The sequence below is a fragment of the Haemaphysalis longicornis genome, unplaced genomic scaffold, assembly GCF_048455015.1.
Source record: "Haemaphysalis longicornis isolate Haplotype H1 unplaced genomic scaffold, Haemaphysalis longicornis Haplotype H1 scaffold_1, whole genome shotgun sequence".
NCBI classification, from domain to species: domain Eukaryota; kingdom Metazoa; phylum Arthropoda; class Arachnida; order Ixodida; family Ixodidae; genus Haemaphysalis; species Haemaphysalis longicornis.
The window spans coordinates 457,755,197-457,772,586 of NW_027526203.1; the positions used below are offsets into that span (position 1 = coordinate 457,755,197).

At 49.2% G+C, this 17,390-nt stretch overlaps 3 protein-coding genes across 17 annotated transcripts in view; 1 reads left to right on the forward strand and 2 right to left on the reverse strand.

The window, feature by feature from the left end:
- LOC144156104 (serine/threonine-protein kinase haspin-like) overlaps positions 1-15,530 on the forward strand; it is a 27,716-nt gene extending 12,186 nt beyond the window's left edge. Inside the window, exons 4-5 of one of the 2 annotated variants that reach the window (XM_077687916.1) lie at positions 11,932-12,035; positions 14,988-15,098. In XM_077687916.1, the coding sequence (XP_077544042.1) occupies positions 11,932-12,035 (104 nt within the window). In that variant the 3' untranslated portion in view covers positions 14,988-15,098. Of the gene's footprint in view, positions 1-11,931; positions 12,036-14,987 lie in introns of both variants that reach the window. The other variant, XM_077687915.1, reaches the window with a different exon arrangement.
- On the reverse strand, positions 1,893-7,548 carry LOC144156099 (uncharacterized). Its single transcript, XM_077687895.1, has 2 exons — positions 4,016-7,548; positions 1,893-3,219 (listed from the first exon to the last, which is right to left on the reverse strand). The coding sequence occupies exon 1, from the start codon at positions 7,415-7,417 to the stop codon at positions 5,747-5,749; it is 1,671 nt and encodes a 556-aa protein (XP_077544021.1). The 5' UTR covers positions 7,418-7,548; the 3' UTR covers positions 1,893-3,219; positions 4,016-5,746.
- The window catches only part of LOC144156100 (uncharacterized), a 248,100-nt gene continuing 245,988 nt past the window's right edge, over positions 15,279-17,390 (reverse strand). For all 14 annotated transcript variants that reach the window (XM_077687902.1, XM_077687901.1, XM_077687900.1 and 11 more), the window contains one exon: positions 15,279-16,180. In XM_077687902.1, coding sequence (XP_077544028.1) covers positions 16,112-16,180 — 69 coding nt within the window. In that variant the 3' untranslated portion in view covers positions 15,279-16,111. The remainder of the gene's footprint in view (positions 16,181-17,390) is intronic.

Below are 17,390 nucleotides of genomic sequence, written 5' to 3' on the forward strand. Positions count from 1 at the left end.
TTGATGAAACTGACTTTTCTAGCCACTCATAGCCCTGATGAAACCGAAACCATAACCGCACTGAAACTGAAAACACGACGTTTCCTCCAAGTTTTCGGGCATGGAGCACCAGAACAGTCGTATCTCGTGGCTCACTTTGTGTTCTGAGGCACAGGATGGCGCTTATCAAGTTTGGAGAAATAGAGGCGGTTCAGCATAGGTAAACAAGTTTGGCGCTCAGTGGCACTAATGGCGCAGCTGTTCCACCCCTGCAAATATTATCTTGAAGCTGAACCCGAATTATTGCACAGCTGCCGCACATGCCGCATGCTGTCGCTGCAAAAAAATCATTGCGCTCTAGCTCTCTGCGTGCAGCACAACGTGCTGCCCGGTTTAAAGAGAAACAAGGCCCTGCCGCCTAACTTGAGAAAATTGACATGCAGTGCCCAACTATGGAGGGACCCGCATACACATTTAGCTACCTCGACGGCACAGACCGGGCCGGAAGGTGTTGCGTCGACAGTTTTTGCGTACCGCTCGCTTGGTCCGGTTTATGTTGTGGCCCTCTGTACATGCCACAATCGACTTGTACTTCACCAAATATTTCAAATGCCCTTCTTCCTTTTAATTAGTGATGATTGAGACAATGTACGTTACTATACATTCAGCAAGCATAACACCTATGCCTTACAATATAGCTTGCTCTAGTCATGTATGAAACGTAATATTTGAAGGGATAGCTGCAAAACAGATGGGCCCAGTAGTATGTTCCTTTAACCTTTAAGTGCGGTCAATGTTTTCATCTGGTATCCAATTCCATAGTACAGATTCATCGAACATGGAGGTGGCTAGTACTTGTGCGAGCCATCACCAATATATCAAGCTGTTTATGAAGCTCGCCATCTGATGAGAAGGTAATAGGCACAACTACTAGATCAAGCTTAATTGCACTAATCAAAAGTTCTCATAACTTTTGCGTTCCATGCTTAAGACATGCAACTTGTTTACACAGAAAGAATAACAATTCGGGAGCAGCAACCCTGATCGCTTCAGTGGTCAAATGGTACGAGGCAATGGCAGCCCACTTGCTGCTCACTCGCATAGGAGAGGAATGAGGAGGCTCCCCACCGGCAGTCTCGTACATCTACAATTTATGGCAGACCACTACTGGACAGGAATGTGCTCCCCGAGAGCGATAATGGCGTGCCACCCACCCTCACTAATGCAAAGGGCAGACTGAAAGTGTGCGTGTTTAAAAGGGCCATGCAGACAAAATACAAATTTGTTTTTGTCGAAAGATTTCGTGTTTGTGGTGCTCCGAGCACTTGTCAGGAAGCAAACGATGCTTTATTCACTGACAAATTAATCAATTTAAGTTAAAATTTTGATTCTCCTGCCAAATCGTGTTTTTGTGACGTCTGCAATGATGTCATGTGTGCTGGGGAGCCTTGTTTACCGTTAGTCAACCTAGATGGTGCCCCCATACTGCTGCTGCGACGCACCTATAGGGTATCCTTTAGCAGAGAAAAATCGGGGATCATGGTCTTTAACAATGACGCGGAGCACAAAACAGTATCAGTGCAACAAGTAGAAATACCACGGGTGAAAGAGTATAAATATTTAGGGGTACAAATGAACGACAGCGAAGATTACATGCAGACGTACGAGGTTCCCCTTTATGACGAAAGGAAGACGGAACGCGGCTATAATGAAGCATACAGCCCTCTGGGGCTACAACAAATACAAGGTGGAAGGGGAGGTGGAAGGAGTCATGGTATCAGGATTAACTTTCAAAAATTCGGTTCTGTGCATAACCAGAGACCCACGTGGGCCTGGAGGTAAATCACGAGGGCGGTAGGTAGACTGGCCCTAAGGGCCCTGTTGCGACCGGGCCGGGGCACCCGATCCGATCTCCGTGGCCTCCGACATACGAGTGGTAGCGTGTATGATGCGAGCGGCCAGCCGCTGTTGCAGCCGTGAAGAAGTCCAGAAGCCGTAGGCTAACGTAACTGTTTACTTCATAGCGAGAGGTGAGCCGAAGCCAAAGAACAATGCCCCGACGGGCGAGGTTACAATACAGGACTCGAACAGAGCGACAACATCGATTCGCTGCTCTAACAGGAATGGTTTACAACGCTTGGGCAGCTCTATTTATACCCAACAGCGATAACGGTCAAACGCAACACGTGGGAACACGCACTACACTCTTTCCAGAGTTCGTAAGCTGTTCATAGCCTCGGGCACGTTGAGTCCGAGAGAGGGGAGAGAGGAGGACTCCGTTGCGATCGACGGGGCCTCTGTTCTAGTAACGTTGGCCTCTGTGTCCTTGAAGAGCGTGGAGACGAGCCGTTGAGGCAGCCGCCGAAGTTCAGCCGCCGCAGGCAGCCGCCGAATCCCAAGCAGCAGAAATTGCCAAGCCCAAGCATGGCAAAACATCAGTGGCCAATGTGTCCGAGCTTGGCAATACCTCGGCCGCCAATATTGGCTGGTGTTTGGGAAAGGTGACAAGCCAACAATTGGCCAAGCCCTGGAAGGCCAATATTGGACAACGCTTGGCAAAGTACCTTGCCATGATAATGCCAATGGGTGGACCCCACGCTATTTTCATGCACATTTTTGGCTTTGTGGCCAGTCCTTATGACCAATGCTTATTTTACGAGTTGCCTCGCGGCCCGATTTCTGCTTTATACATGCCAGTATACAGGAAATTATTAAACGAGTGCGCATTATTTATTTAATGCGCACTCGTTAAATAATTTCCTGTACAATGGCATGTATAAAACAGAAATGGGACCGCGAGGACAATAAGCAAACTGCATCAACTTTGCGAAGCAATTATAAATACGTGACTTGCCAAAAACAATTGAGCAACACAACACACTGGGTCTCTCTGTGTAGCTTTTTTATTATGCACATCAAATATAGGAGAAATCTGACTTAACAGTGGCAAGAATACGAACACAAACATGAAAGCAAACACAAATAACAGTCGAGAAAAAATTAAAAAAAGCGCTGCTCATGAAGCGCGAACCGATTATCATTCGTTTAACTGCTTGAGGTGCCTACAATACAGAAGCATTCAGGTAAATGAAAACAGGACCCTCATTCCCGGTAATTCGCCGACCTGCCAAGACCACAATATGTTTTTGAACAGTACTATTGTAGAATAGCCCAGCTTGAAAAGCTTGTCACTGCTGCATCCGCCACTTGTCCACGGGAAACACCTGTGCGTCGTAGCGCCTGTAATAAGTAAAAAAAAAATAGTTCACTATAATGCTAAATTCACGCTGCTTACTAAATACAGCACCTATACAAGCCTTACAACATGTCCGTGTGAAAATATTCAGCCTAAAGTTCTAGCTTGTTAACACTCGCTATGAAACATAAAACGTACTGCACTATTCATTTTTCAATACTGCGTTTTACGATAGCAGTTACTTTGCTCGTTCTTGAGAAAACAGTCCGGAATTTCGCCGAAAATAGGCTTCACTCTTATTGCAGTAGCGCAAAGTAATATAAAAAGTCCAATAGACAAAGCGACACGCCAGCGGTTCCGTGAAATTTTGTTGTGCCTTCGCTCACTTCTGCCCCGTCAGACGCGGAAGACGCGAACGGAACCCACGGAGAATCCCAGAGGTAGTGTAATTACTTTGTCGCTCGACAATACCTTTACATTGCTCAAGAAAATAATCAAACGAAAGCTTCATTTATAGCTAGAGTTTAACTAAGCCAGCTTAATACATCCGCAACTCTTATACGGTACACGAGTCTTGCTTCAACGCATGCTGAACGTCGTGAAACTGCAGTGGGAGCACGGCTGCTTGTTCGGAAAACACAAAGCCGGAAAAAGGATAGCTAGAACTGGCGTCACACAATTGGAAGCACATGTATGGGACCACTTTTTTCTTCGCAAGAACCAACAACATAACACTAAGCAGCACTCGCGAGCGCCAGTTATAAACGACAGCTGAAGGTTTGGCGGGAACTAGCGCGAGCACTCCCGCACCGCGAAAAGAAAAATGAAATGGTGACTTACGTTTTCAGCGGCGGCCGTAGCAGGCAAACGATGTTATTCCACCAGTCAGGTATACTTCACACAGCCACCGACACCAAAACGCACCTCACAGACACGTACAGGAGTGCTACCGCAGTTTCAATGCCACAAAAGAGACGGAGCCGTCGGTGCAACGCGTCTGTCCACCGGACCCGCCGCGGGTTCAAAGAACGCGCAAAGGCACAACGCTGAAATAGTTCGACGGTCACCGTTGTGTTAGGTAACACAAATGACCAATTCCTACTGAACGTTTAACACTCTCTCTCACGCTGTTTTGAATAAGCTGCACTTTAGTTTAAGTACGCTTTGTTTCGTGGCACCGTGCTGTGGCTCTTTAGGTAACTACTTTTTGCTGCGTTGGGGCCTGTTCACGGCGCTCTAACCGTCGTTATCCGTTGGGGGACCGCCGCGGGCAACGACCGCAGTCCTGCCCTCGAGTGGTGCTGCTTGCGCGCCGGGTGCGCATGTACACACGCAAAATAACGCACACGAGTGCTCTACAGTGAGACTTCATGCAACAATATGCAACAACAGGCAAGGCTGTCGGCATTTACACCTGCCAATACTTTTTACTTAAATGTGTTACTTGACACAAGCTTGAAAATGATTTGGAACTACTTTTTTTTGTTGTGCGCTGCGCGTGAAAACAAATTCAAAAACACGCAAACTTCAGTAATATTTTGAGTGAACTTGAGTGGTCATTCAACTAACAAGAAAATGCCAAGACGTGCGTAAAGGCACTCATAAATACCTGCGTCACATATAGGCTACTACTCTTCATAAAATGTTATGATCAAAAATTACGTCTGAATGAGCGCGCTGTCCAGTGTGATTTTTTGCGCACCGGCCAATGCGTGTCCTCAAGGCCGGTCATATAGCGCTCGTTGTCCACGAATGGCTTTTGCGTACAGGCCGGCGTCTGGCCAAGCTATCGGCTGTCCAGTGTGATTTTTTGCGCACCGGCCAATGCTTGTCCTCAAGGCCGGTCGTATAGCGCTCGTTGTCCACGAATGGCTTTTGCGTACAGGCCGGCGTCTGGCCAAGCTATCGGAAGCCAAAGGGAAGCCAAGGGGCGTCCAATGATTGGCTATCGGCCAATGCTGCTTGGGATGCGCAGAGAGCGAAGCGTCTGACGAGGCTTTGTCGCAACTTGTTGCCGACATGATTGCGCCTGTTTTCGAAGGCGCACGAGTGGCTTCGCCGCACAGCCGAGGAGTGATGCGGGGAAGTACTGCGGCGCTGGCCCATTCGTAACAGCTTCTCCGCCGGGGGTCCGAGATCCCGATGGATAAGGGTCTACAACCGTTGTCCGGAGGGATACTGTCGAAGTGAAGTGTTCGGCAGACGCTCGACTCCAGGCCTGGGCTGTACGACACCGTGCTGGAGCTTCACTGGGCGGGTCACTGGACGAGTAGTGGCTCCCCAAGAACGTCTCTGGCTTGCTCAGGCAAGCAACAGAACAACACAGGAAGACACAACCGCATCGCCGGCAAGTGCGAAGACAAATCAACACTGAAGATCTACCAGGCTTTCAGTTGCGAAAAAGTACGCTAATAACTAACTACACTAGTTATGTTTTTGGCCCAGCAGTACTTTAGACAAGTGACAAACCTGACAGGTGACATTTCGCGTGATTGGAAATGTCCCACACAAAAAGAAATGTAATCGTAAAGGGCGAAACCTGTTCCAGGAAAAACAATAAAATTGAGAAAGTCAGGCATCCACAGGCCACTTCTCGCGCTGAGAGCTGCGATTCGAGCTCTCATCATTGCTCCGAGTTTTCCCCTTCTTGTATCGCACTTTAGGTGCACCTGTTCTCTGAACGCTGCTGCGACCGCGTGAGAGGACACCGGCCGTTCGCTTCGACAACAGTCGAGCGCGCGGAGGAGCGAACGAGATTTTCCAACGTTCAAACGAGAGGCGCGCACTCCTTCTTGGAGGCGGCGTCCCCCTGGCGCGATGCGAGCTCACGGCTTTGCCCCTTCGCGTGCCTGCACTGAAACATGCGCCACAAGCACGCGCGGAAGTTTTCCCTCTATCCTTCTTGCTCGCCTTTTCGCGAACGCGTTCGGCAAGCGAACATCGGAACGTGTTTACGTTCTCTCCTCTAGGCTGATCGGTTCCCGACTTCGGCTCAGCCGCAGTCGACACCGCAACCTCAACTAGCTCCGCCGATGTTGGCCTATCATCGGGAGCATCAGCTTGGAGTGAAAAGGGCACGACGTGTTCATTAGGCACCTGGTAGCTTTGAGCAGTCACTACCTCGTTGTCCCTAGCGCTTTCGGCGACAGCCTCAGCAAGCGAACACCGAAGGGTGTTTTCGTTCTGTTTTGCGGCTGTCAAGGCTACGCTAGATCCAAGCTGCCCTGTCTCAAAAGACGGCTCAGCCGCCCGCGACACCTGAATCTCTACGAGCTCGGCTGGCTGTTGCTCGAGGTCAGCTACCTGAGCTGTTGGCAGGACGGAATCGGCTTGCTCAGTGGCGAGATCGTCATGACTCCCAGCTGAGCTGTGCAAACCGCTCGCTGCTTCGACTGTTGGCTTTGCCACCACATCGCTCGTTTCTGTGCTACCGTCCGAAGGAACAACATCCGTTTCAGCGGACTCGTGTTGTCTTTCGGTAGCCCCATGGTTTACGCACTCCAGCGAAACCTCGCTATCTCGCGAAATGTTCATGTTCAAGTCGGTAGCCATTTCCAAGGCCTCCCGCGAATTTGAATCGTCCGAACACTCCGCCGAGATCTCCAATACAAACGCCGACACATTATCGCACTCAGTGGACACGCACTGCCCTCTGCCGACAGTCTGAGCTAATGCGCCGTCGTTATCTCTCTCCGCAACCTTGACGCGCTTCTCGGCCGCAACCGTCGCCTCCGACTCGCGCTCCCGAGCGTCTGCTACTGGCAGCGCTGGCACGGTGCTTTCCTCCACAACGAGGTCTTTTTCGAGCAACAATTCTAACTCTGGGTTTCTCAACTTCGCTTTTTCGCGCAAGAGTTGAATTTCGTGCTCTAGGTTCTTGTTCTCCCGTTGGAGTCTCTCTCCCTCGAGCTCCTTTCTTCGCGAATCGTTCCTGCTTTCAACCGCCGCCTTCGCTCCGAGTTCGCGAGCCTTCGAGCGCGTCAGCGCGAACACTATCCCCTCCCCGAAAACGAGTCCCCTTTCGCGCAGTAGCTGATCGGACCTGTTCGAGAAAAGATACGGATACTGCGCCGGAAGGCTGGGAGAGACAGCGGCCTCGGTTTCGAGCTTTCCGAAGGGACCATCGATTGTTATCCTGGCGATCGGAAGACACACGCTTTGCGCTTCTACGACCTGCTTTATCCACGCGCGATCGCCCGTGAATTGGTGCGGTTCGACGTAGGACGGGTGGACCACGTCCATTGTTGCTGCGGAATCGCGAAGCACTCGGCACGGTTTGCCGTTAACTGCAAGCTCGCGTACGTAGGGCTCTAAAAGTTGTCTGCTCTCCTCATCCTGGTGTACTATGTGAAAGACAAGCTTGCCCTTTTTGCAACTAACTGCGAAATGCCCTGTCGCCACAATTGTAGCACGCGGACTGCTTGCGCGCTTCGAAAGCCTTTTTTCGGCGCTGTGCCTCTGCGTTTGCGCTCTTTTCGTTTTCCGAGCCCGTTTCATTATTCGCGGATTCGGTCACTTTTGCTCCGCTCTTTTCGTAGGGAGCTCTGCCTTTCGGCCCTAACTTATCAGGCCTCGGCCTGAACTCTTTTTGACCGTCTTTCGGCCCCTGCGCACCTCGACGTGCGATGAACTCGTCGGCTAGTTGAGCTGCCTTATCCACAGTATTTACCCCTGGCCTATCTTGCACCCAGAGTCTCAGGTTTTCAGGTAGGCGGCGGTAAAACTGCTCAAGACCGAAGCACTCAACTACCTTGTCGTGCTCTCCGAAGGCCTTTGCCTCTTTGAGCCACTCTTCCATGTTTGCCCTCAGCTTGTAGGCGAACTCAGAGTACGACTCGCCCCTGGCTTTCTCGGCTTCACGGAACTTCTGGCGAAACGCCTCTGCTGACAGCCTGTACTTACGCAGGAGGCTAGACTTGACTTTCTCATAGTCCTCCGCCTCCTCCTTTGGCAAGCGGGCCAACACGTCGGATGCCTCACCTGGCAAAAGCGTAAGCAGCTTTTGCGGCCATGAGTCTCGGCTAAACTGGGCCCTCTCACACGTACGCTCGAAGTTGACCAAAAAAAGACCGATGTCTTCTCCTACCTTGTAGGGTCGCATTAGGTCACACATTCGCAACGTAGTCGCCGCAGACTGTACGCTTGGCGCGCTCCTGTCACTCTCACGCCTAGGTCGAGACGCCTCGACGTCTAGACGCTTCATTTCCAGCTCATGCTGTCGCTCCCGTTCTCGTTCCTGTTTCTTCTCCTCGCGTTCCTCTTTCCGCTTTCTTTCCTCGCGTTCCTGTTCTTGTTTCTGCCTTTCGAGCTCCTGTTCTCGCTTTTTCTCCTCGCGTTCCTCTTTCCGCTTTCTTTCCTCGCGTTCCTCACGCTGGCGCTCAGCCTCTGCAGCCTGACGTTTAGCCTCTGCCTCGGCGGCCTGACGGTTAGCCTCTGCCTCGGCGGCCTGACGTTTAGCGGTCTCCCTGCCATTGATCGTCTCAATGCAATCAGACAGCTCGTCATCGTCAGCGCCAACAGCGAGTATAGCCTGTATCAGCTCTGGCTTTCTCAGTGCGTCCGTAACATCCAAGCGCAACTCTTTTGCAAGCTCCAACAACTGCGGTTTTTTCAACGCTTTCAAATTCATGGCCGGTCTAGAGTACTGCTTTCCCACTGCTCCAAAAATGTTTTGCGCGAATAACCCACGCGACAAAAACACGCCCTACCAGCTATCCTCAGCAGCCTGGTAAAACTCAGTGAAGAAAAGTCCCGCACTCACCCTTGACCGCCGTGAATTCTGCGAAGTCCGAAGCCGCCTTGACGTCCGTGGTGTTGGGTCTCGCACCGCCGGCCTCAGGTGTTACGAAGTTGCCATCCGACCGCTGCCAACCAGTTGTTGCGACCGTGAAGGCCGACTGCAGCCGGGAAGAGGTCCAGAGCTGATAGGCTAACGTAACTGTTTACTTCATAGCGAGAGGTGAGCCGAAGCCAAAGAACAATGCCCCAACGGGCGAGGTTACAATACAGGACTCGAACAGAGCGACAACATCGATTCGCTGCTCTAACAGGAATGGTTTACAACGCTTGGGCAGCTCTATTTATACCCAACAGCGATAACGGTCAAACGCAACACGTGGGAACACGCACTACACTCTTTCCAGGGTTCGTAAGCTGTTCATAGCCTCGGGCACGTTGAGTCCGAGAGAGGGGAGAGAGGAGGACTCCGTTGCGATCGACGGGGCCTCTGTGTCCTTGAAGAGCGTGGAGACGAGCCGTTGAGGTATAGTGCCTGGAATATATGTTGAGGCAGCCGCCGAAGTTCAGCCGCCGCAGGCAGCCGCCGAATGCGCAGAGAGCGAAGCGTCTGACGAGGCTTTGTCGCAACTTGTTGCCGACATGATTGCGCCTGTTTTCGAAGGCGCACGAGTGGCTTCGCCGCACAGCCGAGGAGTGATGCGGGGAAGTACTGCGGCGCTGGCCCATTCGTAACAGCCCACAGCAAAACCACAAACGAAGTGGTACAGGGGGATATGGGCTGGTTGTCTTCCGAGGTGAGGGAGGCACAGAGCAAGATGAAGTTTGAGGAGCGACTTCGTGACAAGGAGGACGAAAAATGGGCCGCGGCGGTGTTTAAGTATCTGTATATGAGGAGCATGGACACAGTGGAGACGGAGGACCAGACAGCTGACCAAGCGGCACGGAAAGCCGGTAGGGGAAGGTGGGGTATGCACAACAGTTAAAAAGCAGGTAAAGGCAGCAGAGACGACGAAGTGGGCACAGAGAATGGAAGTGAAAAAACCCTGGAGGCTTACAGGACAGAGAAACTAGAAATTAGGAAGGAAGGTTTTTATGGCAATACGAGAGGAGGTGCATTGCTCTCAAAGCACGGACTGGGTGCCTGAAAACCGGGGCATACACGGGTATTTACAGGCATCAGAATGAAACATGTGCATGCTGCGGCAGTGATTGGGAAACTATAGACCATATTGTCAGGGGCTGCACAGAGATACAACCACCGTGGGGTGAGAGGGAAACGACGTTGGCGAAGACTTTGGGATTTGGGGTGAGGGAGCCTCAACTTCAGGGCAAGAGATGGTGACAAAGAGTCGACTGGAATGGTGGTGGAGGAAAAGTAGGGAAAGGATTGGGTACGGAGGCGGAGAGGTCATTCGGATGAGAATTTACAGCAGCGGGGGGAGAAAAAAAGGTAGGTGGGAGCGATGAGTTTAAAACAGGGGTGAGGGGGAGATGGGGGGAGGCAAATTTATAAGGTTACCTGGGAGTAGGGCAAGTAAGTGGAATAAAACAGGCAAGTTGGTTGCTGAAAATCGACACCCCGATTCAAAGGGAGAGCCTTTCATCATTATCATCATCATGACCGTTTTCTGCCTTTGTTTCTGACAGTATTTGTACCGGGCTTGCTTTTGTTAAGGTAGAAAATAATCGTTAAGTGAAAAATGGTGTTCACTCGACAAATATGGTCACGTAAGACACAGTCCCATTACGCCACTCAACCAGTGTCATCTGAGACAACCCCCAAGCACCGCAGTGCTGTGAAGCTAAAACCATACTGCGCACAGTACCAACAGCAATAAGCATCGGTACTTCTATGTTTACATGTACTTTCGTAACTTACACTGTTTACTCCACCATTCTTACTGCAATAAAGAGCATGTTCCCTTAATTTAAGTGCAAATAGCTCATTCAGCAAGCTTGTAAGCCCTCCCTAATTTGCGTTTGCTTTTGGCAACCTCAGCCAATCGTAGAGCTGCCACATATGACATCACAGGTTCTGTTGCGGGAAATGAGCTAGCGGGTTGCACGGCCATTCCCTTTTTTCCTAATTATGTAGCTTACTTGAGCAAAGTTTCCGTTAAAAGTGGGGTCAGTGTGATCCTAATGAGGCAATCTTTTGAATGAACCAAACGTGTTTTGTCTGCATGGCCCCTTTAATTACCCCCAAAATTTTTGTGCGATGTGCCATTAACAGCTCGGCTGTAAAATCTGCCCTCCAGTATAATCTGCCCAATTCCAATGATAGCATATATATAAAGGCAAGCTTGAAACACAGGCTGGGTCAAAATTTTTGTGATGTGACATTAGCAGCTCTGCTGCAAAATCTGCCCTCCAGTATGATCTGCACAATTCCAATATATATAAAGGCAACTTGAAACACAGGCTGGGTCAAGCACATATTCCTAATGTACTGGAAAAAAAGGCCAATGCTTGCCTCAGTCATCTGTAAAGGGTGTGCCTCAAGTAGACCAAAATGCCAAGGTTTTTGGTCGTGCATTTGGGCATTCCCTCCCGTTTCCTGTGCTTGGATGCGCTGCATATGCCCCATTCACACACCTGATGAATTCCCTTCCTAGAGGGGTTCGTTTTTCAAGGGAAAAGGCATACTAGTCTGGCTCTGGGATGGCTACATCACTACCATTGCAAATGTGCTTGTATTATTTGACACTGCTGCAGCATCAAAATGCTGCCTCCGGTGCGGGTGAGCTAAGAGCAATTACCAATTGCAGCCTGCAATTGCATCTAGGGCCAGCTGTTTTTTCCACACTCCTACATGCCGCTCCATTGCTTTAGTGAAAAAATCCAGTGATCACGCCTCAACACACGCTAACAAGTGCCTCCCAATGAACTAGCACACGGCCAGCTGTATTTCGAACGAGTTCCTTTGCCGGAAGGGCACTATGAATGCACCAGAAAAAAGAATCTATGCCAAGACTTCCCATAACCCATGCTGATAGGCGTTTCTCTTGCCTGTGCAGATGGAAGACCTATTTATTACGACCCGAGTAAACATTTCACTACAGACTTTCTGGAAGAACGCAGCTGCATGGGTTTCGACACAATGCGTGGGGCACTACGGTAGGTGCGTATGTTCCTGCCAGTCATCCTTTCTCAATTTACGCGGTCCCCTTGTGGCTTTGTTTTCACAGGCAACTGGATGCCATCCCCTAAACCTGCAAAGCCAAAAGTTCCCACCATGTGTGGGCACAAAGCCCAGAGCACAAGCTGCATGCGGGAGACATCCAGAACCATTGTGGAGAGCACCAGTAAAGCAGTATTGGCACAAATTAGACCTCCTTTAAGGCCCACGTATCGAGGAAGCACTGCCAAAAATTCAAGCAACGATAGGGGGAAGGGACGTGCTCACCCTGGGCTCCATCCCAGTAATGAGCATTTTTCACCTTGCATTCATAGGGCTGGCCGTTTTCCCACTGCTCTCGCCGCTCAACCCTCTCCAGTGGGAAAATTTCAGAACATCTGTTCATTTCTTTGGTCATTGTGATGTTAGTGGACTCTGCTGTGCCACGACTAAAAATTATAAAAAAATGATTGACAGCTTTGCTATGCCAACCACAGAAAACTGCAAAAGCAGCACACATACCTACATATGGAGCCTAGTAAAATGCCCCACATCGTGTTCTCTGTGGGTATGCAACAAGTTCTTTGGCTTTGCAGTGCGGGTCCAAATTGTTTGCTAGAGTAGTGGCAACTGTCAGGTACCTTTCTCTCAAGTCTAAGCGGTACTGCAGCTACACGTACGAGAGCAAGAGTACTTTTTCCAATGGACACCAATTCACAATAGACCTCAAAGCTTGACATAAGGCCTAATGTCCCCCATATAGGCACCACATTAGGTACCCTGCAAGTTGAGCCTTTTGACATACCCAGCAAAGTACTGTATTTACTCGTGTAATGATCGCACTTTTTTTTTTTAAATATGATGCAAAGTTAGGGGTGCGATCATTACGCAAGGTAAATTTTTCGGGAAAAAGTTTCAGCCCAGAAAACGCAAGTTGTAGGTCAGATGCAATAAGTCTCATGAACATAATAAACATAAATACAAACATAATAAAAACTCCATTGACCACCAAATGAGACCAAGTGATGCAAAATGGAGTGTTTTCATTGCGGGACGCGCCGAAATTACAGAATTACGTAACGCGCCGGAACAAGTCTGCTGTGAGGTGAGAACAGGTCGACCAATAACTGGCTGCTGCTGTCACAGTGTGGGCAATCAAGAGACGGCTGCCGACACAGCCAGCCGAGCGCGTTTTTTATGTCTTGTGAGTACATTATGTGCATTTAGTGAGAGTTTCTTCTGCCCCAATAATGAACTCACGCTTGCCGATATCGCTAATATCATCAAGCCCGCGGCAATAGCGTAAAGATGAGTAAACTAACGTAAGCCCGACCATCGTCGTCTATACTTGGCACACAAACGACATATGGCTGCGGCAAGTTCAGGGTGCGATCATTGCGCGAGAAATAAAAAGAGTCATATTTTGACGACGAACTTCAGGGGTGCGATCATTACGCGAGTGCGATCATTATGCGAGTAAATACGGTATTCATTATGTCAAGCTGTGGGCACTGCCTCCTGTATTTTTACAATGCCAAACGCATCGTGTGCTTCCCAATGGGAGTGAATGGTACGCCTGCAGTACCCACATTTCGCAAGGTGGGGCCCCGAGCTGAACCAGGATCACGCAACCGTAACTGAATTCGAGAGCGGCTCGTGCCTGGTGGCCAAGGCAACCGATGTTTGAGATTGTCAAAGTAATGGCGCTCACGCCAGCGCTAGAAAGCTCAGAGCCGCGGCAGAGCATGTTTTGACAACGTTGCCGCTCTCCACCACGCGTCGCCCCAAGCTGAACTGGTCACATGACTGAAGCGCTGGGAAGGCTACCGATTGGGGGAGAGTGGCTGCAGTAGGAGAGGGCTTGGTTGGCCGGTCCGGGCTGATGTGTTTGGCATCGTAAAAATACAGGAGGCGATGGCTGTGGGCATCAGTTTACAATGCAGTCCTTTTCGAGCATACTGTTAGGCCTAATGTCAGGCTGTTACATGCCTGTGTCGACTACTACTCGTGCTGCGCATCAACTTTTGTGCAAGCGTGTTACGAGCTGAAAATGCGGCAGGCTTCACAAATTTCTCGTGAAACCAGCAGAGGTAGGGCTATATAGCCATACCTGCCCTGCTTTTTGGTTAAAAATTAGCTACCGGATCCACAGCTGGAGGCCTTCATTAGCACAACACTGAATATAATGTTTTATCGTACCTATTATCCACATTACTGGGGACTAAGCCCAGTAATTTGGTTCTCAAAACTTGGTTCTTTTTGTCAACAAGATTGCAACACTTGCGAGGGAGTTAGCAGGTATGAAATGGGGGCTAACGAAGCCTTTGGCAATAAAACTCCTCGCTCCACACCTTACCTTGACAGGAATGCAAATTTGGCTTTTTTACTCCATTGCATAAGCTTAGAGGGTACAAGTCTGCAGTAGAGGATTTCAGCTGTCCAATCTCATTGAAATGCTTATTGGTTAACCATCTATTATAGATATGAATGTAGTGCCGTGTGATCCATCGCTTACAAGAACCTTATTAGAGTGCGGACCCAGGCCATTAAAAATGAACACAAATCATGTACCTAAGAACGAGTCCACGGGTTCCAGGAGTATCCACACAGTACACCCATCAAATCTGCTTTCGCACAGCATCACAGCAATGCGTGGCTTTCCTAGTAAGAGCCACATGCGAAACTGGTCTGAGGGCAACTTCAGCCACAAAAACATTGCTTCACAATAGGGAGTTCTCTACCCACACTGGCTAGAAGTACAGCATTTGTGCCATGGTACCGAGCCCACACTTGGTGTAGCCAGTGAAGGCTAAACAAAAGAGCCTCCCATCCCAATGGCTAACACATTCATGGTTGAGAACCACTGGGCTATGATATTGCAGGGCCAATAATGGACAGCTTACTCACTCAGCAGGCCCCAGTGTAATACAAGCAATGTCCCATTTTTCTTCTCAGGAACAACTGGTCTACGTTTCTGCCTGAAACAAATGTGCAAGGAACCCTGCAGTTCATCTATGAAATGGAGCTCTTCCTTCGAAACCAGGACTATGAAGAGACCGCACTGAGGACCCTTCGCAGCCTGAAGACTGAGCTGATCCAGTACAGGTCCCTGTCGACATTTGCAAGTCGCTCCACAGTGCTGCCAAAACTGCTGCTCGAACCCAGACCATAAGGGCCATTCTCGAGGAAGGGAGGGAAAGCATGACATGCACCGCACACATCGGCCAGAAACACAAGGCACACGGCTGGCTTTCAAATGAACACTTTAATAAGAACCTTAACATCAGCCATACACTTTCAAATAAAAACAGTGAATTTTATATAGACTGGCGTTACATTCAATGACATTTTCAATATAAAAATATTGCTATGAAATATATACAAGTACGAACTCAGCTCTACCTTGAGTTGCAAGTTAATGTCAATCAATGGAATTTGAAACGGTTGACTATACCGATGAGATGGTGATTGTGGAAAAAAAAAAACAATGGAAACAAAGAACAAACAAAAAAGGAGCGGGAAAAAAAAGGAACGACAGCAATTGAAGCTCACTACTCACAGCTACAGTGTCATATATATATATTTATATGTAAATTATATATATATATATATATGCTTTATATATATATATATATATAAAGTACAACACTAGTATTATTTACACGGCAACTGCGTGCTTCCCCTCTGTTGCCCTCGAAAGCTTGTAGTTCTGAGAAAATGCAGAACGTACCGGGCAGGAGTGCATCTGGCGGGGTCTACAACATAAATAACAGCGGCGCAAGTTTGATCGAATTGGATTTACAAAACACCAAGTACAGCTGGCCCCTGGGCATGTAACAACAAGGAAGGAAGCGTACTAGCAACAACTGAAATTCAATGGCTTATATTACACGAGGACATGCAAAACACAGCAGTGGCTCACTGCCAGATGGGAACGGGAGGAACAAAAAATGTACACACAGATGGCGCAGCAAACACAGTCGGTGGGCAAGCCCCCAGGCCTACCCAAGGCAGCGCAGGGGTTCTCTGGCACACTCCCCGGCCTATGGCACACACACACACATGCGCACACACACAGTTCACTTCTTGTTGCTGGCCCGCAGGGTGACCAGAGCGTCCTTCACAGCATGGTAGATCACGTTCTTGATCTGCGCACACACAACAGAACAGGGACATCTTGTGTTGGTCACTAAACAAAGCGTAAGCTTTGTGAAACCCCAGTCAGTAGGTGACTTGGGGCTCCAATGCTGCATTCAAATGAAGACCCCCACCCCACAAAACTTGCCAACTTTGTTCGATATTTGTGCTTGGAACCCCACATGTTTGGGCAGCTAACTTTCCAGACCCCAAGATTACTACCTCCACAACACACCGAAGCATTGCTTCCTTCATGCAACATGCTTGAACCTTCATGTTTCAATCACACGAGGTGTCAAGGAAGTCCATTACAGTTCTGTTGCTATAATGTAACATGACAACTAAAAATTGCAAGAAGCTGGCAAAAATTTGTTTGGCCTGCAAAATCTTCACATGGCTGGTCTTTAATGCATTGAAGCACAAGAATGGTATGTCCCTGCAGTAGAGACGCTGCACTTCTACGGCACATTGGAGCCTACTCAACACTAGGGAAAGAGGGTGGCCAGTTTTGAGTCTACAAATTCTAAAAAGTGAGTTCACAAGGGAGGAAGGAGGATTTGCAGTTTGGGCAAAGTTTCGGGCAACTGGTGCAGAAACCACATCACTGCATTCAACAAATATAGCTTAGCGCGCAATTGAGGTGCACCTGTTCTTGAAACTGCTATTAGTAGTGTGCTAAGCCCAATTATTTTGTGCATTCTGAAGCAGCCATTACTTTCCCTCGAAGTAAAGGCACAGCTTTCCCAGGGCAGAAAGACTTGCGAAAGTGGTGTTTATCGAACTCCGTATGGCTCAGTTCAATGAAACAATGACTGAAAATTAATTGGGCCACAATTAGTATTTACCATAGAAGCCCTTGCCAGTACAGTCCAAGAGCGACAAATGCAATACCAGGCGTTCGTTGCTGCCAGGGTGTAAGAAACAGGAGTGGTTCTACCACAGAGAGCACCCCAGGAAACAGTCTGGAAGCTTTTCCCACGCACTTCATCGGAGAAGCACTGGCAGGCTGCTACTGGGTGGAATCGTTGCCCGGTGCAGCCCTACCTTTGGCCAATTGTTTTGCCTGTCCTCACTGCACGGCAGCCTTTTGGGTAAGAGAGTGTCAAACACCACGGCTCCAGGTGCACAAGTAGGCTCCCATGTACCTCGTACAATGCACGAATATGTTCTCGAACATGTATACGGAAATTCAAATCGAGCACAGGCCAGCAACTACGTTTT

Bases quoted from the DNA above. Each gene is read 5' to 3' on its own strand.
- LOC144156099 (XM_077687895.1), bottom strand. From the start codon at position 7,417: ATGGACGTGGTCCACCCGTCCTACGTCGAACCGCACCAATTCACGGGC.